Here is a 24,323-nt window from a genome sequence, read left to right as displayed (position 1 = left end):
ACTGTCTATTAGAGCTAGTGTGAGAGGCACGACTGCCAGCCACAAATGGGAGATGTGGCTGTGATTTTCAATGTTCCATAGGCACAGTAAAAAGGCACAAAGAAAAAAAAAGTACAAAGAAATGGGAACTTAATTTTAGTAATATATTTTAATCCAGTATATCCAAAACGTTATTTTCACGTGGAATCAACAAAAAGGTCATTAATGAGATTTAAAAAAAACATTTTCATACCGTCTTTGAAATCGGTGAGTTCTGTATTTATTTATACAGCACATCTCAAATTGGACCAGCCACATTTCAAGGGCTCACCGACCACATGGCCAGTGGTGACCATACCGGACAGCGTTGGTGGAGACGAATGTGGGCCCCCTGCTTATAGGGCGGAGCAAGGTGGGGCGGGGACTTGCATTGAAAAGGATAGTGAAAACACCCCCGGGTTGGAGGGTCATAGGGTGCTGTTTGCCACCCATTTCCCCTTCTCTCCCATTCGTGACAGATAGGGATCCCTTCGTCGGAGAGGCCTCTCCATCCGGGCGCCCAGCCCACACTCCCAGCCCCTAGACATCTCCGGTTGCTCCCCAGTACCCTAAGGGCCGCCCACCTCGGAATTCACCCAGACGCGCCGCCCGCCAAGTGGGTGCTGCCCTTCTTGTCACTCAACTTCTTGCTCCCGTCTCGAGCCATAATATAACCGTCGCTTCCCTAGGTTTCCACAGCTACACCACCCAAGGGCGGAGAAATGGGCGCGCGGTGCCGAGGCCCCTTTTGATTGGTGGGTAGACTAGCCCCTTCTTCCTAGCCTCGATTGTGCACGCGCTCCGCCCCCTGGATGGGTCCCGCAAGCTGATTGGTCAACCCCTTGGCGAGAGAGGCTAGTCCTGGCTCAGACGGGTTCCGCGGGGCGGTGGCAAAGGTGGGCGCCTTGAACGCTGATTGGCTGAAAGGGCATGCGCGGCAGGGAAAGGCGGGGCCGACGCGGAGCCGCTGTTAGTCTCGCGCGGCAGTAGTGAGCGCGTTAAGGGTCTTGTTCTGCGTCTTGCGCAGCTAGGCAGCAGCGGCAGCAGGAGCAGCAGCCGCAGTGTGAGGGAGCCATGAAGCACTACGAGGTAAGAGACAAGGAAACGGGGACTAAGCGGCCGCCGCAGACCCATTGTTTTTTTTTTGTGGGACCGCGGGATCCCTCTTTCCTGTCCTGTACCCGAAGGGAGAGCCGGACGGCGCAGGCGCAGTGGGCGCGGTGGTGCCCCGGGGCCACTCGTAAATTGCAATGCGCATGTGCGGGAGAGGTATTTATAATTTTGCAACCAAGGCTGTTTTGGGGGTGCCTTTTCTTGGGGTCTCTGCAGGGCCTGGGGAGCTCCTCCAGCGAGCAGAGTTGCAGAGTCTGGCAGGTGCAGGACCCTTGCTCCCGATGCGAGGGTGTCTTGCACAAAGCTTGCACCATGCCGCCGCCTCGGGCTTAGGAAGGGGCTTTGCAATCAGCCCTCTATGGCTCGACCTTTGGACCCCTTCCCTTACCGGGACGTCCCCGAGAAGCTTAGGAGGTGAGGGAGGTACTGCCAGCGCTGGCTCCCGCCAAACAGCAAAGCTGATCTGGCTTTCTGATAATCTAAGAGATCATCTCTGTCAATCGCTGTGTTGCTGAGAAGTCTCACGCCCACAGCCACTCGTGAAGCCCGTCTTCTGACGCCTAACCCGGCGTCTTTTTCCAATAAAATGAAGTCTTCTGATAACACTTGTTGACTTAAATGATAGTAATAATTTTGTTACTTATTGTTGCTGACTTTTAAGTAACTATCATTAAATGATAAACTAATTTATTATTAACTTATTAAAGATAATTTAGCAAGTGCTCATTCTTGTGCTACTGAGATTCTGTTATGTTTTTCTCTTATCCTCATAGCCTATGAGGTAGGAGACTATTACTGTTATTATCCTCATTTGTAGATGAAGAAACAGTCTCAGAGATGTTAAGTGACTTGCCCAAAGGTTCCCAGCTAGTAAATGCAGAACAGAGAGAGACAAACTCAGGACTCCATAGTCTTAGTTGCTAGCCAGTATGCCATGCTTGTCCCCAAATGAAAATTTGCAGGTGGAGAGATTTCTTGTTTTCTCCCCCAACTTAAAAAATTGTGGTAAAATACATATAACATAAAATATGCTATCTTAACCATTTTCAAGTGTACTGCTCGGTGGCACTAAGTACAGTCACATTGTTTGCAACCATCACCACCTTCCATCTCTAGAACTCTATTTTGATCTTGCAAAACGGAAACTCTTGTACCCATAAAACACTAACTTCCTATTCCCCCGTCTGTCCAGCTCCTGGCAACCATAAGTCTACTTTCTGTCTCTATGAATCAATTTGACTGTTAGGTACCTCATATAAATGGAAGGAGGGATTCATTGTTTTTATTCACAAGTTGAATACCACTATCTCTGTCCATCCCCTTTATTATTATTATTTTTGGTAATTTACCCAGAATCTTTTGAAACCTTGAACCTGTAAGTCTTCAATCATTTTTTTAAAATAAGCTTCACGTGTACAAAGCTACGTAATAGTTAGACATTTACACTCCTCACAAAGTGATAACCCCCCCAATCTACTACCTCTTTGATATCATATATAATTGTTACAATACTATTGACTATATTCCCTATGCTGTACTTTACATCCTGTGACTATATATATGTAAATATATATGTAATTATAGTTGACATTCAAATTCTACTTCACCTTCAGGTGTTTAGCGCAGTGGTCAGGCATCTACACAGTCTATGAAGTGATCCCCCTGATAAGTCCAGTGCCCATCTGGCAACTTACATGACCTTTACAACATTATTATAGTCCCCATACTGTATTTTGTATCCCCATGGCAATATTGTAGTCACCAATTTGTGCTTTCTAATCCCTTCACCTTCTCCCCCATCCCTCAACCCCCTTCCATCTAGCAACCATCATTTTTTTTCTCTGTATCTCTGAGTCTATTTCTGTTTTGTTTGCTCAATCTGTTCTTTAGATTCCACATATAAGTGAGATCATATGGTATTTATCTTTCTCAGTCTGACTGTTTCACTTAGCATAATGATCTCTAGGTCCATCCATGTTGTTGCAAATGGTAAGATTTCATTCTTTTTTATGGTCGAGTAATACTCCATTGTATAAATGTACCACAGGTTCTTTATCTAGTAGTCTATTGATAGGCATTTCGGTTGTTTCAGTCCTCGATCATTTTTGACATGGTACCAAGAATGAGAGGAGTTAGGGATTCAGTAATCTCTCATGCCCCATTCAACTTTATGATTATAGACTAAAGTTCTTCTAATATAGTTTTCCCTTGAAACCCTCAGAGTAACCATGGAGAAAAGGTCACATTCTGTTTGAAAGATGCAGGATGGAAGATCCATGTAGCATTTTGAAAGTGGGGTTAATTTCAATTTTTGCTAGTTAGCGGTCAGATAAAGGAGGGCTCTGAGGTCCCTTGAGGTAGGCACTTGTGTTCTGGGAAACTGGGCACAGCCTGAGACCTGGTTGGCCTGGAGCACATGCTTTACCTTACTCAAACCTTTCTCTCCCAGAAGGAAAGGGGAGCTTCAAACCCCATGTTCAAAGTCTCCTTGGAGAAAAAAAATTAGTTATTTTGCTGTGTTCTCTGTTATCCTTCTCTTCTAACATTTGCCAAGTATCCACTGAGGTGATGGCTACAGAGTTTCTGTATGGGAGGACTTGTTGTCACCTAGTCCAGTTTGCACAGCAAGCAGATTAGTGTTACTTCAGGTTGTTTGTTGCAGATCATTAAAAGTAGCAAGGATGCTCTCACTCACATTTAACAAAGGTTGAGAAAAGGTTTTACTTACTATCTACGTCAAAGAATTTGTCTGTTTGGGACTAAGTCCATCCTTTCACCCCCAAGTGATTCCCTGTTCACTGAGAGCTTAGCCTCCCTCAGAAGATCTTTGAGGAGGGGTGGGGAGGTGGGGGGAGTGGGGTGGGGGGGAGGGGGGTGGGGTGGGGGGGTGGGACGGTGTGGGCAGAGCTTTCTCCAGATGAGGAAGTGCAGTGAACAAGTGATTGAAAGGCAATTTGTAAGTGACTGAAGTGCAGTTTACAAGTGATAGAAGTATTGCACAGAAAGGTTCAGGACTCCCAGCAGTGCCACACAGCAAGTTAACCAGGACTGATAACTGATGTTACGGCAGTTAGGATTCCAGCTGAAGGGGAGATTTGTTAGTGTTTTCATGACAGTTTGCTGTCACTGCCTATCTCCCCTCTGATCTGAGATGAAAAAAGTGTCCCTTCTGTGGCCTAATTGAGACAGCTCACTATCGGGCCCTGGTTCAGACCAGGCCTTGGGATTGTCTTGCGGTCAGAGAGAACTGCTTATCTCAGGCTATAGGGTGTTTGTTTTTTTTTAATTGCAGTTTTTGCCATTGCAGAGAAGAGATCAAAGTAATGATCTCAATAGCAACTGGAAAAACGGCTGTTGTGTCTTGTAAATGAATCTGTTAATTCCCAGGGGAATGAGTCCCTCTCAGCCTCCCTGAGACCATCTCACTACCCATTTCCTGGAGCAAGGAAGCCTCATCCTCTCAGGGTCCCCACTGCCCTTATTTAGTGTCTTCTATGGCCCCACCATGTCAAAGGGTAGCTCTATTGGTGCCCAGTTTGCCAATAATGCTAGGTCAATATAGTGCCTTGCCTCGGGCAAGTTCTTGCTTCAGCTGCCTCCACAGGAATAAATAAGTGAAAGTTCTGGAACTAGAGTTCTGGTCATGGGACAATTGTATAGAGCCAGAAAACTGAGTGGGAAGGTGAAAATTAAGGAGAACAGTAGACCCATGTTTAATTGTATCATAGGTGTATGGACTTTGGATAGGCCTGGGCCTTGTCCTGGCTCTGCCACTCACTAAATAATTGTGTGACCCAGGGCAGCTTACTTCACCTCTCCGAGCCTGTGTGCAACTGCTTCATGGAGTGAAACCCATGTAATTGTGACAGCAAGGGCCAATCTTAACATTGTGAAGTTGCTGGAAATGTATCACCAAGGAGTATGCATAAAAGGGGAGGTGCTACATGCAGCTGTGTTTCATTCATTGTAACTGTTGTGCCCAATTCCATTATATGAAAAAAAATCTAGTTTGATTTACCCAGTCCTTTAATAAATCTCCAAACATTCTGTTGAGTGGAAAAAAACAAGTTGCAAAAGAGTCTATAAATTTAAAAAAAACATACCAAATGAAACTTACATGTACTGTTTATGGATGGATATATATCTAATAAAAGGGTAAATTGTAATAAGAGGTGAAAAATGTATGGGAATTACACAGTAATTAGAGGAACCATTACTTGGGGAGGGTAAGAGGGGGAAGAAATGGGGTGGGGAAGGTTTTAGCTATATCTGTTTTATTTTTTTTAAACAGGAATCTGATATAACTAGCATAAAATGAAATACGAGTATCTGTTAAATCTGGGAGGTGGGATTCTAGGTGTCTTGTTTTCCTGTAAATTTTACTTCTGAATGTTTGTGTCCTTTTGAAATAGAAGGTGAGGGATAAGTAGGAGTTTCTGGCCATTGAACCCTGGTTTAACATGTGGGTCTCTTTGACCCTTGCATGTTAAATTTGGTGCCTGTTAGCAGGAAGATGGTGTGTTCTGCGATAGGAACTGCTTGATGCCCTCACTCTCATACCCTTCTGCACGCTGCATCTGACAGGCCTTTGGAAAATGCTTTTGGAGCTGAGGCTGATTTTGCATTTGCAGGCGGGATGGACCCTGATTGTGAATCACCCCCTTCCTGGGCTATATTTTGTGGCTGGATAATGCTAAAAGCAGGGACAGTTTGCATTTATGGTGTCCTTTCAAAAACCCTGAGAGGTGGATACTCTTTGTCCCCCATTTTGTGGACTAGGAACTTGCCCAAGGTCAGTTACGTCATGGTGGAGACAGGATCTCTGATTCCTCGGGAGTCAAAATAGTGTGAAGATGGTGATGCTGGCAGCCGCCGGTGGTTATTGAGTCCTATGAGCACCTGATCAGGTGGGCATGAATATTCTACTTTACAGATGAGGAAACCGAGGCTCAGAGAAGTACATTAAGTTGCTCTAGGTCACAGAGCCAGCCGGGCAGCAGTTTGCCTGTCCCACTTTCTGTCCCTGCCGTGGATCCCCTGCTGATGCTGCCCCAGGCAGCTGATGGTCTGTATGTTTCTGAGGACACAGCATCCTTGGGGGGAGGCTGGGAGGGGCCCTGTGGGCCACTATGGACTGTTGGCAGATAGTCTTCCTCTGCCCTGAAATTGGATGGGCTGCTCCTTGGAGTTCTGGAGGTGAGAGCCAGATGGGCACTGGTGAGCCAGGAAATCTTGGAGAGCTTTAAAGGCCTTTCTTGTGCTGGCATGCCAAGAGCCTGTGGTAGTGGGGGGTGGTCGTAGGCTTTTGACACCCCACAGGCTTCTTGCTCTGAGAAGGTCGTGATTCAAACTGTCAGGTTCTCCTGGTGAATCCCCTCCTCTGTCCCTTAGCGGTGCAGCTCTGTACCTCAGCCACGCCATTGCTGTGGGTCCCTAGAATCTCAGAACCCTGGGCCTGAAGGAGCTCTCTGGTTTGTGTCTTCTGCACTCTACAGATGAGGGACCTGAGGCCCAGAGAGGAGGGCCTTTCCCAGGGCCACATGGCCAGTCCCCCATTGGGTTGGGCGGTGCCCTCCTGGGAAGACAGCAAAGCCTGCAGGCTTTGGATCCGAGCTGGTTTCAGATCCTTAACTGTCCCATACAAAGCTGGAGGCCATGGGCAGGTTCTGCAACCTCAGAGCCAGTGTTCTCATCCACAGAATGGGGGTCAGGGGTGTGCCCTAGCTGGCCCACATTGGCTCTTCTGATCTTGCGTATCAATTCAGGGACATCAGGTTGACAGCTTGAAATCAGTAGAGGGTGGTGTGAGGCTGGGGTGGGGGGTGCTGGCTATTTAAACTCTGGAAAGTGGCAAATGCTGTCATGAGTCTCTGACCCCTTCTGAGCTCCCTGTTGCACACTGACCACCACCCCGCTTGGCATAGTGGTCCCTGCTTCACGGGGTTATGGCTTCAAGGAGTTATTGTTCTGATGAGCAGATAGGTGAATGGCACTCAGCTCCGCGCCAGGCACAACACAGCAGCTGCAGGTAACATTTAGCAAGTTCTGTTGACCTACTTGGTTCCCCCCCCCCCAACGCTGAGGTGGAGGAGAGGGGGTGGTGTGGGCCTGAGGCGATAAGTCCAGTGAGAGGAGCTGCATGGTGGGAGAGGGAGGGCTCTGGGTGGGGCACCTGAGCCACACTGTCTGGGACTGGGGGTGCTGAGCTCAGCAGAGCCTCTTGAATAACTGGTTCCTGAGGAGAGGAGGTGGAAGGAATGCGCTTGGAAGGGACTTGCGTTCCTGATGACAAGGTTGTTTGGTGGGCAGTCTCTGTACTTTCACTGACAGGCTTGGCTGGGTCAGAAAGGCCAGAGATCTTGGGCTGGTTGGTCAAGTTCAGGCTGGGTCTTAACACCCTCTTGCAGATACTGACAGTGGCAGCTGAGAATGTTTGAATACTGGGGACAGCCAAAGCATCGTAATAATACTAATACTAAAGCCACTACCAGTGTAATTCTCACTGAGTGTTTTTTATCTAGTGACTTATTTAACCCTTACAATAAACCGATGAAGTAGGTACTGTTCGTATCCCTGTTTGACAAATAGGGAAATGGGCTCAGAAGAGCAAAGTGACTTGCCTGTGGTCACAGTGAGTGGCAGAGCCCAATTCTACCAAACCCAGGGTGGGCCCAGGTGGTCATGCACTGAGGAGGGAATGAAGCGTGTGGTTGTGAGGGACATGTCCTGTAGAGGTTGCCAGTCTGCCCTCGGGACAGTTACTTCACCTGCTTCAGCTTCAGTTCTCTCACCCACGGACCCAGGATGGGGACACCTGTCTCAGGGCCACTGGGGAGTGTGACGTGGCCAGCATACTTCCTGGCCCACAGTCAAGGTACAATGCATTAGGTGGATAAGGACAAATCACTGGGCAGGTAAGGACAGAGCTGCCTCAGTGAGGCCACCTGAAGTGCTTTCTGCATGTGGCTTCTTTGGACCGTGTCAGAAATTGCCAATGAAGATGGTTGATTGGGCTCCTGGAGGTGGCTTCATGCTAATAATATTCCCAGAAGATGGAGGAAGAAGCTCAGAAGCCCGTGATCAATTTTGATATAATGTCACATATATTGAAGTCACCCCCGGGACTTGAGGCTGTGGGAGCTGCCAGGACCGCCCCGGGGCCGGCCCTCCCCACAAAGGCCGGCTAAGGCATTCCCTGTCGGCCCTTGCTTCTGTTTTCCAGCCCATCCCCTTCTTCATTAGTGCCGATAGTTTTTTATTCTCTTTACCTATCACAGGCCAGGAATACTGGGATAAATGAACCACAGCCTCTGCCCTCAAGGTCTTCCATCTAAGTGAGGCCTGAAAGAGTGGGATCTTTGGGTAGGGGGAGAGGAAGGGAACAGCGGGGCGCAGAGGCCTGGAGGCCAGACTTTGTGGGTGTCCCACGTCGAGAGATGAGGCTGGCCATGCAGGGCTTTGTAGCCACCCCGACACCATGGGACTTTATCCCAAGGATGATGAAAATTCCCTTTTTCTATTGGTTTTACCTATAAGGTTCACTTCCGGAGGGCAGTTTATCTTTAAGTCCTTGGGGGCCCTGTGTTCTGGTGTTTGTTATGTAAATGCAGGGTAGTTCCTTATTCTGGACAAATGCACTGGGGTGGGGGGGGGGCCTTCCGCCCGCGAGTCCCATGGTTAGTTAGAGATGGGCCACAAGCCTTTCCTAGCCCTCTGAGGGATAAAGCGTCTCTCAGTGGCTCGGGGTCACTGGCAGGCTGGCACAGCCCTGTCCCTGCTCGAGCCAGGCCCTTATGTAAGCAGTCCCTGGACCAGTCAGTCAGCGCCGGGGCCTACAGAGTTTGGGCTGTCCCCTGGCCCTTCTGAAATACATTTTCCCCTTTCCCGCTGTTTAAAGGGACCAGGGAGCACTGGCCAGGACATGCCATTGTGTGGTGGGGCCCCGGGAACAGCACCCGCCTGACCTCGGAGTGGGTGTGGATCGGCTAAGGTTGGGGGAGCGCATTCAGCACTTGGCACTGGGGCTTCATGGAGCGTCAAGAAACAGGGTGAAGCTTGAGGGGTTACAGCTGGAGCCTCCAGTCTTCTTGTGGGGGGAAGCTGTCTCCCAGGAACCTCAGGAGTCTTAACTCAGTAGGGGTGGGGGAATGCCACATGAATGCCTCCCAGGAGGTGGTGTTGGGGGATCACATCCCTTTGTGGGGGGTGGGGGTAATATCAGACTTCTTGGGGATGTATAGTCTGAAACAGTATATCCTTGAATACTATTTGCTCCAGAGACTCAGGTCTAACAACATCTCTGGGGGTGGGGACCCACAGAGGACAGGGCTGGGGAACCCCAGTGCTGGGATGGTTTCAGGAGCGGCAGCTCTGCTCATCCAGTCTGGGAATCCTGTCATTCAGGTCTCAGCTCAAATGTCATCTCCTCTGAGAGGCTCCCCCTGACCCAGCCAGGCCACACTCGTCACCCTGTCACCTCTCGTGTTTTAGTTCTCCACACAGACTTAGCGCCTTCGTGCAGCGGATAGGGTGGTGTTTGTTTGTTTGTGTGAGCCCGTTGCTCTCCTCTTCAGCCCCGGCCCCTGGTGGGGGTGAGTGATCATGTATGTCTGCTAGAGACGCTGTCCTACAGAGCAAGGTGCGTGAGGGCTCAGGCGATTCGCCATGTCCTCAGTGCCCCCCAGAAGGAACTGCAACTCCAGGGGGAGGGACCCTCTCATGCTTGCGCGGTTCTTGGCTGCTTCGCGCACTGGCGTTTCTGGGTTGGAGCACATGTAGCTTCACTGCGTTAGCGTGGGCCCCCTTCTGTCGTGAAGTTGGTCGCTGCTCATCTTTAGATCTTTTGGACTTTGGCCATTCTTTTCTTTCCCCTCTTTTTTGCCCAAAGTTAGTTACCTGAACTTTGAGTTGTCCTGTAAAGATAAGTGGGGATCCCATGGGAAGCACTAAATCATGATCATCAGGCCCCAAGAATATTTCCTGCCAGGCTTCTCCAGGTGGGCCCAGGAATTGTACTTCCTGCCACATTCCGGCTCACCTGGGGCTCAGTGGGCGGCACCATTTCCAGGGACTGGAAACCATGTCCAGTCTCTCCAGCTGGGCCTGGGAACATGGACCATCCAGGGAGAAAGTGCTGGGAAGGATGTCCATGTCAAGACTCCTGGAGTCCTTTCCTCTTGCTTCCTTTCATTCTCAACCAGAGGGGCAGAGCAGAGCCAGCAGAGACACTGCAGGTGGGAAGACATTGGCGGGCATCTTCCTGGACCCTTCTCTGAAAAGCTGGGGCCGGCATCGTCTCTCAGTTTCCCTTTCCTTTTGTAGACGCAGCTAGGCCTGGGAGACGTTTCAGAAACCCTGCACCCCTCAGCAAGAGGGTCATGCTGAATCCTCTTGCAATTGTTCCTGCTCTCTTATCTTTATCCCAAAATGCACATTTCCCCCCCATTTTCATATTCCTTAAGTTGGGATGTATCTTCCGATTGATCTGTACATATCATATATGTTATACTGACATAGACAGTTTTTTTCCCCACCTTAAAAATCGGTGGCTTGTTTTGAGTCAGTGACAACTCAGGATCTGGGACCTGGCGTGTCTTTTTCACCACTTGCCACCTCTTTGCCCCATTCCAAGCCACCAGAGTCTCTGGCCTGAGTTGTTTGGGAGACTCACTGTTGTGTCTGCTTCCATGCATGCCCCTCCAACAGGGAGAGGGATCCTTTTCCAAACCAGACCAGGTTGTGGCACTCCGGCCACTTCCCAAAGTGCTGTCAGCCTCCTCCGCAGCTGCTTGCCCTCAAGTTCACTCTCCAAAGCCCTGCCAAGCTCTGTGCTGCCTCAAGGCCTTTGCGCCTCCTCCAGGGAGCCTCATGTTTCTGCTCAAATGGCACTTCCTTAGAAAGGCCTTCCCTGACCACTCTGGTCCCCTGCCCTGCTTTCTTTTCTTCATGGCATCTGGTACATCCTGACCTTGTGTTCTGTGACAGATGCTTTGCCGGTGCTCCGCTTGAACATAAGCAGGCCTGGTAGGGGCCATGGCTTCTCGGCTGTGCTCAGCATCGTGTCCCAGCCCCTGGGACACTCTCCAGCACCTTGCTGTCACATATAGGTCTTTCTCTTCATCACCGAGCCTGGCACCTAGCATGGGACAGGTTCAGCAAGTGTTTGCTGAGCGAATGAAGAACGGGAACTTCTCTGTCAGCAGAAAAGGCTTTTGGAGGTTCCCTCTGTGTGCAAGTCTCTGTGCAGCAAGCACATCCTTGCTCTGCATGGGTGCAGCTCAGGGACTGGGCTCGTTCCCCAGCCTGCTGCCCCTGGGGGGCACAGGGGACGGAATTGCTACGCAGGAGGTGGCCACAGTCACCCTCAGGCAGAGCCCACTGGCTCACTCCTACGTACTATAACAGAAGGTCTGATGGGCTTGGTTGGAGCTCCTCTGGGCAGAAGCCCAGGGGCCGAGGCTGGACCGGGAAATGGGGGCCTGGTCTCCCACCCTGACTGGGTAATGCCTGCCATGCCACTTGGCTCATGGGGACCTGCGTGGAGATGAGAAAGTGAGTGACACCAGTCCCTGGGGACCAGGTCCTGTTGTCAGTCCCCGGACCGGGTCACCAATCTTTCCTTTCAGATAAACGGTGGACGGGTGCCTAATGGACTAGCTGTTGTAACAGAAGCAGCCCTAGACAAAGGTCAACCAATGTGCATGCATGCCCCTGTTCCAATACCATTTTGTTTGTGGATACTGACATTTGAATTTCATATAATTCCACATGTTACGAAATAAGCTTCTTTTGATTTTTTTCAACCGTTTAAAAATGTAAAAACTGTTTCTTAGCTTGTATACAAACAGGCAGACAGTGGATCAAATTGGCCTGTGGGCTTTAGTTTGCTGACCCCTGGTCCAAGCCACCCTTTATGGTAATATAATTGTTCCCATAGACTCTTATTAGGATTCCTACTTCCACCGTTGTTTCCCTACCATCCGGAGAGATCCTTTAAGAACCCAAGTCAGGTCATGTTCCTGCTCTGCCCAGAACTCTTCATGGCTCCCACCTCACTTGAGTAGAAGCCGAAGTCCTTACCCTGTCCCTGGGACTCTGTACGACCTGTCACTCCTCTGCCCTCACCTCCTTCCACTGCCCCCCTGGTCCCATCTCTCCAGCCACAGAGGCCTCTGCTCTGTTGCTTGAGCACACCAAGCATGACGCACCCCAGGGCCTTTGCACAGGCTATTCCTCTGCCTGGATATTCTCCCCAGATCTCTGAACGGCTCTGCCTTCACTGCCTTCAGGGCTTGGCTCAATGTCCCCTGAGGGAGGCCTTTCTTGACCACTTTGTGTAAAACTGGACACCCTCCCTTCACCTGCCACTCCCTGTCCCCTTTTCCTATGAGATGTCATCTTCTAATACGTGTAACTATTTCATTGTCTCTATTCCCTGGCTAAACTGTCCGCTCTGCGTGGGCAAGGATTTCTGTCTGTCCTTCCACAGCTGAATCCCCAGAGCCCTTAACAGTGCCTGGCATGTAGTAGGTGTTTGTGTTTATGTGGTGAATAAACGAGACTGTTTCCTCAAAGGGTATTAATAGTGAAGGAGATGATTCGTGTGGAGGACGTGCCCCTGTGTTTGGCACATTGTGAGTGTGCAGGAGGCATGTATGAGGCCTGCCGCATGGATCCCAGACTCACTATTGCACAAGCTGAGCTCGCGGGGGAGGACTAACCTGCCTGCCACACTCGGGCGGGAGTGCTGGGTGCACGTGGGGGGTTGGCCTGGAGGAGCCCTCCTTCCTGTTGCTCCAGTCAGCGTGTGTCCTCAGGGGTCAGTGTCTCCAGTCTCTTCCAGCTTGCCGAGCTGACAGCAGCTTCCTGCCCAGAGATGCAGAGACACCACATGTCACCAACCTTGACCTGGCCAGGGCGTGTAGGGGGTGTAGCTCTGGGCCATCCCCCGGGGGTCCAGGGCCTAGGACAGCCCTGGAGGAAGAGCGTTTAGTTCCTAAGGAGCAAAGACAGATGGGTCCTGCCCCTGGACCTTGTAGCCCACATCCCCTTGGGCTGGCAACTTCTCCTGAGCCTCAGCCTCCTTGTCTGTAAAATGTCTGTAAAATGGAAGATGGTGGAGGTGGAGGCTGGGTCCTGGCATCTCCCAGGGGGAGCGCCCTGGGAAGGGGTTGGCCGAGGCCCCACGGGAAGGATCTGGGAGACTGGGAAGCCTGCATCAGTTGTGGTAAGGGTTTTGGGCGTTTGCCAAAGGTCAGGGGTCTGTTTAAGGAAGGCAGCCCGGGTTCAGGGGGCCGCGTCCTGTGACACCTGGCAGTTTTTGAAGCCATGGATGCTGGGCCCTTATCAGAGACCCCAATTTCCTTGTCTAGCTTGTCTCACAAGCAGGCCAGGTTCAGGACCACTGGGCAGGGCTTCTGTCATGTGTGCCGCAGGAGACCTCTGTGTTTGGTCCTCTATGAACATTCCCATGAGCCAGATGGAGAAGCCCAGGCTCAGGCAGGAAAGGTTGGTCTGACTCCAGCCTCTGCAGCACTGCCTCTTGCTCAGTGTTGTCCCCTCTGTGGCACTGCTTTTCTGGATCCATTAGTGGCCTTAGTCTGTGACAGAAAAATGTGCAAGAAGCATTGTGACAGCTGCTGGGCCTGTCTGGATGTCAGGAGGTGACATGCCTGTTGCCCTCTGTGTAACATAGCCAGGGGAGGAGCGGGCTCAGCACTCAGGCACCCCTGCAGGGCACTCCCCTGGAGGTGGCATGTTCTGCAGAGTCTGGACCTTCCAACACTAGTGTGCTGGAGTTGGAGTGTCAGCAGGGAGGGGGCGCCTTCCAGAGAATCGGATCCAGGGAGCCCCCGCTTTTGCTGGTAACACTTAGTCCTGCTCTTCAGAGTGGCAGCCGTGTTGCATCACGGTGGTGAGTGGCAGCTGTGGGCCCAGCAGGCTGGGCCAGCGTCGGCGCTGCCACTTCCTGGCTGTGCGTCGTGGGTGAGGGCTCCCCCGTTTTCAAGCCTCAGTTATCTGATCCACCTAACTGGGGTCACAGGCCCAGGTGAGGAGAGGTGAGTCATGCAGGTGAAGGTCTTAGCACAGTGCTTGGCATGAGGCCAGCAGCTGATACACGTTCCTCGCGGTGGCACTTCCCAATGGAACAGGCACTTCCAGGGAGGTGCGTGGGCTGTGGGTGCCAGTGAGCAGCTGGCCCAGGCCCGCTCATCAGAGTCCCCACCATGTTGGTTCAGTGTCCCCTTCATCTTGGGCCTTCTGTGATTGCAGTGACCAGCTCAGGGGGACCCGAATTCCCGAAGAACCTACTTTGAGTCTAGATGCTACCAGCCTGCATGGGTTTCTCCCTGCTTCTCCTGGCCCTGGGTCCCATAGACCGGGGACATTGGCATTCAGACCCTGGCACCCCTTGTCTGGCCAGTGGGCGCAGGAGGTGGGAGCTGGCTGGGACCTGGGAGTGCGTGGTCAGCCTCTCTCTGCCCTTCCCAGCCTGGGTGACGACATTCAGCCCTTACCACAGTGGCCCCAGGGACCTCGGAGAAATGGGGTCACGAGGCGAGGCCACTGGGGAAGGAGGTATTTCTGGCTGAGCAGGTGTAGCCTGTGTTGGCTTCCTGGCAGCTGAGCCCAAGGTCTTTTCAGCTGCCCTGGCAGGCGTGGTGTGACTTCGATATTTCTGGATAGTGGAAGGGAAAGGGAGCCGAGAGTCTTGCTGCTGAGTCCAGGTGAATGCACTCAAGCGTCTGTTTGTGAAGTGGGGGAGCTGGCCAGGCACTGCGATGGGCCAGGCCTCCACCCTTTGGGTGTGGCAGCCCCTGTGCCCCGAGTGGGGGTTATGGGAGCTGTGAGTGCCTGGGCCGGCGGCTGAAGGACCTGTAGGGCCCTTTGCGCCTTTGCCTTGAGTCCTAGGTTGCTCTGAGCAGGGTTTGCACACATAGCAGGCCTCTTGTGTTCCAGCCTCGGGAGAAGATGTTGTCTACCAAGGCGTACACTCCCCTGCAGGCCCCGTGCAGGCACTTGCTGGGTGGGGCCAGGCTCCCAGCACCATGCAGCCCAGTTGAAGGGCCCTTTCCTGGCAGACAGTCCCTTGTGGGCCCCAGAGAGCCTGCTAGCGGCAGGGTGTGCTGCCCTGTGCCATTTCTCCATGGGGGCAGCGGAGCATGCACTGGCTGGGGGTGCGGCCCCAGAGGCTGTGTATGGTGCGGGGGTCTGGGCTTAGGCGTTTGCGTAATCTGGTGTACCCTGCACCCCTTGAAACTTGGCTTCCTTATCTGAAATGGAGCTCATGGCTGCTGCTCCCTTGGCCACCCTGAGAGGATGAATGGAGAGGATGAGGAGAGGTGGCTGAGAAGCTGCTGTAGTCCTGGGCCTGTTGTCCTTACCTAAACCATTGGTTAACTCCCATCTTAGGATGCACAGAAGTTCCAGGTGCAAAGGGGGGAGGTGATGATGGTGACCCTGAATTCAAGCTGACTCTCAGGCCTGTGCCAGCCCCTCGTCCCAGGCCCTGGATGTGGACTTCAGCATGAGGCCACTGCGTTTGAGCCTGGGAAGCACCGGCTGGTGGTGTTTGTAAAGATGGGGAAACAGGCTTAAGAGGGGCCCAGGCTCCTGGTTCCGTCGACCTGGACACAGGTGCCTGGGCCCTGTGTATGTTTCCCTGGTGGCTCACACAGGGTGGAACATCATTTGCAAAGTCGGCTCTTCCAATCTGGGCTCAGGTGGTGCCTGCCTCTCCCGCTGCCATCCTACTTGCTGCTCTTCCCGTATGGGGCTGAGAAACCTCAGATTTTTTTCTTCCTCTCACCCCCACATGCAAACCATCAGCAGATCCTGTTGCCGCCGCCTTCATAGACTGTCCAGAATTTCCACTTCTCACTCCCATCCTCACCAATTCCAAGGGGGTGCCGGTGAACACCCATCAGGTCATGTCGCTCTTCTGCTCACAAACCCTCCATGGCTCCCACCTCACTCAGAGTCCTTCCTGTGGCCCACAAGGCCCTGCGTGACCTGTCCCCATCACCTCCCTGTCTTCTGTCCTCACTTATTCTGTTCGGGCCACATGGCCTCCTTCCTGCTCCACGACATGCTAGGCACAGTCTAGCCTCAGGGTCTTTGCACTTGTCACCCCCTTTACCGGGAACGCTTTTCCTCCAGACGTGTGCATGGTTGGTTCCCTCACTTCCACTGGCCTTTGCTCAGATGCCCATTTTTAAGGAAAGCCTTCCCTGACCGCTCTAAGATGGCCACCCCCCCCCCACTCCTGATGTCCCCGCTTTCTCTGTTTTTCTTCAATGTCCTTGGTGACAGAACACGCCCTGCTCCCTGCTGGGTATCCCTCAGCACACTGATGAATGCAGGTCCCCTGGAGGCAGGGACTTGGTTTTGTTTGCTGCAGTGCCCAGGCGTGGGAAGAAGGGGGCAGGAATGAGTGAATGTGAGGCAGGGCTCCCTGAAGCCTCTTGGCTGGTAAGTGGCAGAGCTGGGGTTAGCATTCACTCTCTTGGTCCCATCCTGGTCCCATCCTGTACTGGACTTGGGGCGTGGGACTGGAAGGGAGGCTGCTGCTGCGCCCTTTGAGCGGCTGGGAGTGGAGGCCGCGGCCACAAGGGGGCAGCAGAGATGTGGTAACCTCCCGCTCAAGGGGGGACTGTGGGCTGGAGGGTGGCAGCGGCCCCCCCACCTCTCAGCCCACACGTGTGTCTTGCTATTGTTAGGGTTGCTCTCACTGTCAGCAGCTGGATGAAGCATCATCTCACCACCTGTTTGACCTTGGTGTCCTGTGGATGGGCCCCTTCATGGCCCTGGTCAGGATTTGGGGAGAAGGGGCCTGGCTCCCTGGTCATGTAGCAGCAGTACTGTTTTGCTAATATTGGTCTATATTTATTATACTTGTAAGATTTATTCTAGGCGAGGTATGTTTATGTACTTTTGTTGTTTGTTATTATCTCTGTAAATCTTACAGTAACTCTGTGAGATGGCAGGTGGGGCAGCCCACTTTGTAGATGTGGAAACAGGTTCGGAGGGTTGGGTGGCTTGACCGGGCCACACAGCCAGGAAATAGGTGAGTCTTTAGCCAGGGGCCTCACACAAGTGTTTACAGGGCACAGCTCCATGTCAGGCTGTGTTCCGGGTGCTGGGGAATGACTGACAGCCAGTGGGAGGCAGACGGAAAAGGCCTGGGGTCCATATTTTAAGTTGATGGTCAAGAAGGGCCTCCCTGAGAAGTGGACTGAAGGCCGGTGGGGGTGGGGGTGAGGGCGGAGCCCCTAGTGTCCTAGGCAGCGGGAACAGTGTGTGCAAGGGCCCTGAGCCTCTCTTACAGTTGCGTAACTGTGCTCTGGTTTTCTCATCTCCAGACAGGGTCTGGGCTCTGGGCACTGGTGCTACCTTGGAGCAGGCGCTCAGAAAAAGGCGCCCCTCTTTCTACACTGCTACCTTGATCAGTAACATGAAGAAGGGGGCCTGCTGCTGGGCAGTGGCTGCAGGCGCACCCCTTTGGGCTGGGGAAGACCACAGCATGGTCCCTGCTGCTCCTCCTGGGTGGGCTGTGGCCTCGCCCCTGTCCTGGTACCCCCCAACCTTCGCCACCTTGTGCTGCCCGCTTAGCTGTCGGCTGGGCCCCAGAATCTCAGGCCTCTGGGTGAGAATTCCTCCCAGGCTCATGGAACTGTCATCGCATGTGCCCCAGGCCAGGGTGCCTGCTCTGTCCTTGTCCTCTGTCTATTGCGGGCCATGCGGCCACACTCCCTGCCTGCAGCTATTGAGGGACCTTAGGCCAGTGACCCCCTCACAGGCCTTGCTTTATTCATCCATAGAGTAGAATGTGCTGTCCCCTCCCAGCTCCTTCCCTCTATAGGGGCAGGAGTGGCTGTCCCCAGGTCCCTCAGGGGTGCCCACTGCTCCTTTCTGTCCCTAAGCCCGCCTTTTCCCTAGGGCTGGGGCCTGGGCCTACTGCCTCCCCTTCTGTGCTCAGCAGCAGCCTATGCTGTCGGACCCCAGTCCTGGGCCTTCTCTGGGCCCCCACCCCAAGTTGGCCTCAGGTGTGTGTGTGTGTGTGTGTGTGTGTGTGTGTGTGTGTGTGTGTGTGAAGCCTGGGGCATGGGAGGTATGCTCGGCATAGCAGTGGGATGGGGGGGTTGCAGGGCGGGATGGTGAGCTCAGGGCCTGAAGACTGGGCAGCATCTGACAGGGCTCCCCACATTTAGACCCTCAGTCTGGGGCTGGGGTGGCGCTGGGAGACTTTTTTTATGGGTAATTGGGGCCTGTTTTTTAGATTCCCCCCCTTTAAAAGTTTTTATTGAGATGATATTCACATAACAAGATGAACCATTTAAAAGTGAATAGTGGCATGTAGTACATTCACAGTGTTGTGCAACCACCACTTCTGTCTAGTTCCACAACTTTCCATCACCCCGAAAGGAGACCAGGTCACCATTAGCCGACACTTCCCGTTCTCCCTCCTCCATCCCCCTGCAACCACCAGTCTGCTTTCTGTCTCTACGGATTTACCTGTTCTGGGCATTTCATACATATATGTGACCCTTTGTGTCTAGCTTCTTTCACCTAGCAAAACTTTTGTTTTCCCACCTAGCAGAACTTGAACTTTTTCTTTTGAAATAATTATAGAGGCACAGGGAGCTGCAAAAAGAGTAGACAGAGCTCCTGCTTCCCCCTCCCCAGCCTTTCAGACTTCTCTTGGGGTGAAGATGGCTGCTGGGTCCCAGGATTTGGGGGCAGGAAATGGCAAGTGAGGACCCATCGTGCTATGATGGCGCTGAGCTGGGGCAGCCCCCGCCCTGGGGGTCGGGCCCCTGGGTGCTGCCCTGAGGGCTGAGCTTACCTTTGTGAGGGCTCGGCTGCCCCTCTCCTCCGGCCTCGGGCTGGCCTGGGCACAGTGAAGCAGCTGCTGGGAGCATGGCCCCTCTCCTGGCCACCCCCTCCTGCCACCCAGCTTCTTCTCCCAGCAGCCAGTTGGGGCCCTGACAGGCTGTCCTCTCCTCCTGGGCCCTGGTGCGGTGCCCAGTTGGGGGGAGGGTAGGATTTCAGCCCTCCCCCAGCAGCTGGCCTGCAGTGAAGGCTGCTGGTTGTATTTTAAGCTGTTGAGTGTTTCAGCAGGAACTCAGAGGCCTCTTCTCCCGGTAGGTGTGGTGCTGCCTTCTTGTGGACCACACGGGCTCGGAAGGCATGTGGGCACTGCCCGCCTGGGACCCAGCAACTATTAATATACCTGCAACCATGGGGCAGGCCCTGTGCCTGCCCTGGGCCCTCTGTTCCAGCCTTTTCTGGCACATTCCGTGTGTGCCCCTTCCCTCTGCCACGAGTCCCGTTGCTTGGCCTTGTTACCCCTGTGGCTTAGAGGGGTTCAGTAAACTGTGCGCCGAGGCCTCATGGCTTGGCAGAGCTCTGTCTAGTGCAGTAACAACGGGCAGCTTGGCCCGGACATCTCAGGTGCTGGCTCTCTCCTACCCTCACGTCCACGATGGGGTGAGTGCTGCAGCCACCAGCTGGCCAGTAGGAGAACTGGGACCTGAACCCAGGCCCACGCGTGGCAGCTCCACAGGCCCAACGTTTTGGGGCACTGTGCTTCTCTCAGGCACCTTGCTGGCGTTGTCTCAGGGGACACTCATAGTCCCAAGAGGTACACACCTTCCTATGTGCCTGCGGGCTGAGGCCCAGAGGGAAATGACTGTGGCCGGGCTGACCACCTGCCGCCCACCATGTCCCCTACCTCTCCTGCTGTTGGGGTGCGTGTAAGGGGAGTCTCTTCCTTTGGGGGGGCCTACAGCTGCAGGGGACCCATCAGCCGGTGGGTGGGTGGCAGGCCCTCAGTTTGGTTGGGGCCCTGCCTGGGGTTTTGTGCCCTGCTCCTCTTCCCCATGCTGCCGCTGACTGAGGGCCCACCAGGGTGGGGAGGGTCCTCACCTCCTGCTGCCCAGTGACTGACTTGGGGTCAGATTCCGCCCTGCCCCAGGCGCGGAGGCCACACGCATGGCCTTTCGGGATCCAGCCTGCTGGGCCTCCCTGCAGCTCCTCCAGCCGTGCTCACCTTCACTGCTCCGACCTGTGCGGGGTGAGTGGGGCACATCCCTGGGGACTCCCTCCCACACACCCAGCCCTGCTCCTCTGTCACTGCCTGGCCACTGCCTGGGGCTCAGGGAGAGGGAGCATGTGTGCGCACACAGGCTGTGTGCTCTGGGCTTTGGGGGGCTCAGGGCCTGGACAAGGGGGCTGGGTTGGGCTCTCACGGCAGGAAGATTGCCCTGAAGGTAGCCTTAAACATGGATCTAGTTAGAAATACGTGGAGAGGGAGGTCAGGGAGGCGGGGCCAAGGCCTCATCTGCCTCAGCCCTGGTGCTTTCTGGAAACTTCCTGGTTTCCTGACCCTTTCCACACATAGAGAAGCTCTCTGCACCAATCACTCTGGAATCTGTCACCTCCCTGGGAACATAAATGCACAAGGGAAATAATCCAAGTGTCTCTCACAGCTCAGAAGGGGAAATGGATGATCTAGTTCACGGATTCTCAAACTAGCTGGGGTTTCTCCAAGCCCAGTGAGCTCTGCTGGCCTGAGTTGGGTGCCGGGATGTGGGTGACTGGGCCCCACCCTGCACTGGGCACAGGGGCCCGGGGGCACCTCTCTGCCTGCCCCTGGGAATCTCTCTGCTCCCTGGTGCTCTCGTGGGGGCTGTGTCTACTAGAAAGTCTCACTTTCAGGGTGACCCAGTCCCCAGGGGGCTGCTCCCAGGCCTGTGCCATGGCTCCTGGGGGGCTCAGATTGGGCAGTTTTATATTTAGCTGGGCATGGCTGTGGGGCCACTCGGGTTACATCTGCACAGAAGGCAGCAGTGCCAGGGCAGGCGTGGGCTCCTTTCCAGCACCGCGGCAGAATTTGATCGCGCAGCCTGGCCCAGAGCGCTGCGCGTGGGGAGGTTGGTGGTGGGGACTGACGGCCGGCAGTTTGGGCCGCTGGCTGTGCGGGCACAGCGGGGCGGCATGGACCTGAGTATGAGCTTGGTGGCTCGGGAGGCCAGCCAGGGCCTTGGTCCCGGCCCTGGCTTCGGCCTCAATGGCCTACCCCGGCCTGTGCCCCCCAAGGTGACCAAAAAACCTAAAAAGGCTGTTCTCTTCTTCGAGGTGGAGATTCTGGACGCGAAGACTCGGGAGAAGCTGTGCTTCCTGGACAAGGTAGGACTGCACTGGGCCAGGGCGCTGGGCCCATGACGCCATCCCTTCTGGGGTCTCCTGGTCCCAAGGGAGATGAGAGAGCCCCTCCAGCCCCACCCCTGACTGTGGGGTGGGGGGCCCAGCCTGCCCTTGACAGCTCGGGGTGAATGGGCAGTTCTGGCCCCTGGATGTGGCCTCCCAGTGCAGGAGGAGGTGGGGCAGCCTCATTGGACCCTGCAGGGCCTCGGGACCTGGGAAGGAGGTTGGAGTTGAACGTGCTCCCTACCCAGGGGAGGTCTGGCTTGGACTGCGGGCCTTCACTCGGGAGTAGTCGTGGGTGGGAGTGGAGAGGAGAGGCAGAGAAGCAGGCCCAGCTTCCTGTGCTCAGACTGTCTCCCAGCCCAGCCAGGGGCATCCTGGCTGCCTGGTACAGCGGCCCTCGGGCCCACTGCTGTCTCCACTATGGCAGGCCCTGCTGTTCCTCTCCACTGTGTGGGCAGGGGGCCTGGCCCTCCACCCTGCCTACTCCCATAGCAGCTGCGCAGGCCCCTGCCCATCCCCCTTTACCAGGAAGAATCCTGGATCAGGGGTCTGGGCTTTCTCCCAGGGCCAACCTTCCTGCGTTGTGTTTCCTGCAGGTGGAGCCCCATGCCACCATCGCAGAGATCAAGAATCTTTTCACTAAGAGCCGTAAGTCCAGGGCCGGGCTGTACTGCCTCCTGTGGCCCCTCTGGTCAGGGTCCTCCGGGTGGGACCCCTCCTGTGAGCCTCCCGGACCCAGGGCCTGCGGAGATGCCCCCGATGGCCCAGGCCTCTCTGGGCTTGCCTGTGGTGGCGCCCCCGTGTGGCTATCAGCAGGAACACCTTTGCTGAGATTTCAGGACATCCCACTTCTGCCTGCACTCTTCCCTGTGGAGTCCTGGAGCCACACGGGCTGGGCCGCAGAGGCCTTGTCGGAGACGGAGACGGGGGAGCTGTGGGGTGGCTGGGCCCTGCCAGTCTGTGCTGTGACGTTCCGCTCTTCCCACAGATCCGCAGTGGTATCCCGCCCGCCAGTCCCTCCGCCTGGACCCCAGTGAGTACAGCCATCTGCTCCGCCACCTCTGGGCACCCCGGTGGCAGTGGGTGAAGGCCCTGGCAGCCCCTGAGCCCTGGCCTGCCTCTCTGCAGAGGGCAAGTCCCTGAAGGATGAGGACGTTCTGCAGAAGCTGCCTGTGGGCACCACGGCCACACTTTACTTCCGGGACCTGGGGGCCCAGATCAGTTGGGTGACGGTGAGTCCTGACCCTGCTCACAGCCTCCTCCCACATCGGCCATGTTGGGGTGACTCACCTGCCACCGTCCTTCCAGGTCTTCTTGACAGAGTACGCGGGGCCTCTTTTCATCTATCTGCTCTTCTACTTCCGGGTGCCCTTTATCTATGGCCACAAATACGACTTCACGTCCAGCCGGCACACGGTGGTGCAGTGAGTGGGCCACGCTGGAGGCGGGGTGAGGGGCTGGGGGGTAAAGGCCTGTGGACTGGGCCCCTACTGAGCTGGCTCCCCTCCTCCCAGCCTCGCCTGCATCTGCCATTCATTCCACTACATCAAGCGCCTGCTGGAGACGCTCTTCGTGCACCGCTTCTCCCATGGCACCATGCCCTTGCGCAACATCTTCAAGGTGAGTCCCAGGTCTCGTGTCCCAGGCCCACCCCTCCTACCCGCACCCCGGACCTGTCCCCTGCCCGGCCAGGCCCCATCTTAGCCCTGCTCCCTTTCAGAACTGCACCTACTACTGGGGCTTCGCTGCGTGGATGGCCTATTACATCAACCACCCTCTCTACACGCCCCCCAGTAAGTGGCTTTGGGGACTCTGCTCCCCCTGCGAGCCTGCATGCCCCACTGGCTCCCCTCATGAACCTCCCCTCTGCTTCCTTTTCAGCCTATGGAGCTCAGCAGGTTAAACTGGCACTCGCCATCTTTGTGGTAAGCAGGCTGGAATGGGGGACGGGGTGGAGGGAGTCAGGGGGTGTTCTGGGCTGACCCTGCTCCTCTGACAGATCTGCCAGCTGGGCAACTTCTCCATCCACATGGCCCTGCGGGACCTGAGGCCGGCAGGTGAGTGGCCTCCTGTGGGCAGGTGGGCAGGCAGGCTGGGCCAGGGGGGTCTTACTCACCCTTCCCATCTTACCCACTAGGGTCCAAGGCCAGGAAGATCCCCTACCCCACAAAGAACCCCTTCACATGGCTCTTTCTGCTGGTGTCCTGCCCTAACTACACCTATGAGGTGAGGGATTGCCCTGCTCTCCTCCCCCTTCCTCCTGGGGCTTGTGGTTCCTTGTGGAGGGGCCAGTCCCTAATAGAGGGCTGGTTGCCTGGTTCAGCAGCTGCTTTTGCAGCCTGAACTTAAGAGCATCTGGAGATGGAGACTGTGGCCTCTAGGGGTTGGGAGGTCTGTAAGGCTGGGCTTGAGGCTTTTGTGGGCTGAGGGGAAGTGTCATCATGGGACTCGCCTTTACTCGGGGTCCCTCTAGCGTGAGAATTTGGCTCCTACGCCCCACTTGGAAAGTAAGGGTTGGGGGGGAAGGTGGCCCAGGCCTTAACAGAACAGGCCAGCCCAGCCCTGTCTGCCCTCATCCCTGCCTGTTCTGCCCACAGATGGGGTCCTGGATTGGCTTTGCTATCATGACGCAGTGTCTCCCAGGTGAGCCCGCTCCCCCTCCTTCAGCCTGGCCATGCCTCCCCAGGCCGTGCCTCCCTCTCTGACGCCCTGCTTTGCCCCACAGTGGCCCTCTTCTCCCTGGTGGGCTTCATCCAGATGACCATCTGGGCCAAGGGCAAGCACCGCAGCTACCTGAAGGAGTTCCGAGACTACCCGCCCCTGCGCATGCCCATCATCCCCTTCCTGCTCTGAGCCACCCACCCCCACTGGCTCGGTCCAGCCAGGCTCTCGTTCCCCCACCCCGTGTCCTTCTCTGGGAGGAGTGGGGGCCACTGCTCTCCAGCGCCTGGAATAAAGCCTGTCTGCCCAGCTGGACTCAG

The 24,323-nt window shown here is 54.8% G+C and overlaps 2 protein-coding genes across 8 annotated transcripts in view; one reads left to right on the top strand and one right to left on the bottom strand.

The window, feature by feature from the left end:
• Window positions 1-19,246, bottom strand: part of DNAJB1 (DnaJ heat shock protein family (Hsp40) member B1) — a 30,948-nt gene extending 11,702 nt beyond the window's left edge. For 2 of the 6 annotated variants that reach the window (XM_081075831.1, XM_081075832.1), the window contains exon 1: window positions 603-1,100. The gene's annotated coding sequence lies outside the window, so the exon portion shown is untranslated. Of the gene's footprint in view, window positions 1-602; window positions 1,101-12,851; window positions 12,997-18,976 lie in introns of those variants that run through there. The other 4 variants (XM_081075830.1, XM_081075829.1, XM_081075833.1 and 1 more) reach the window with 4 other exon arrangements.
• Window positions 958-24,323, top strand: TECR (trans-2,3-enoyl-CoA reductase; the record flags this gene model as incomplete). Of its 2 annotated transcripts, XM_081075826.1 has the most annotated exons (13): window positions 958-1,107; window positions 21,271-21,321; window positions 21,939-21,990; window positions 22,331-22,375; window positions 22,471-22,574; window positions 22,651-22,766; window positions 22,857-22,962; window positions 23,063-23,135; window positions 23,224-23,267; window positions 23,342-23,399; window positions 23,480-23,568; window positions 23,940-23,985; window positions 24,068-24,323. In XM_081075826.1, the coding sequence occupies 13 exons, from the start codon at window positions 1,093-1,095 to the stop codon at window positions 24,193-24,195; spliced, it is 927 nt and encodes a 308-aa protein (XP_080931952.1). In that variant the 3' UTR covers window positions 24,196-24,323. The 2 variants fall into 2 exon arrangements, with proteins under 2 accessions (XP_080931952.1, XP_080931951.1); XM_081075825.1 differs by lacking the exon at window positions 958-1,107 and having other exon boundaries at window positions 21,130-21,321; window positions 24,068-24,321.

This window comes from Rhinolophus hipposideros (assembly GCF_964194185.1).
Source record: "Rhinolophus hipposideros genome assembly, chromosome: 16".
In the NCBI taxonomy this organism is placed as follows: Eukaryota; Metazoa; Chordata; class Mammalia; order Chiroptera; family Rhinolophidae; genus Rhinolophus; species Rhinolophus hipposideros.
Note: the sequence above shows the minus strand (reverse complement) of the source record. Positions and strands in the feature narration are given on the sequence as shown.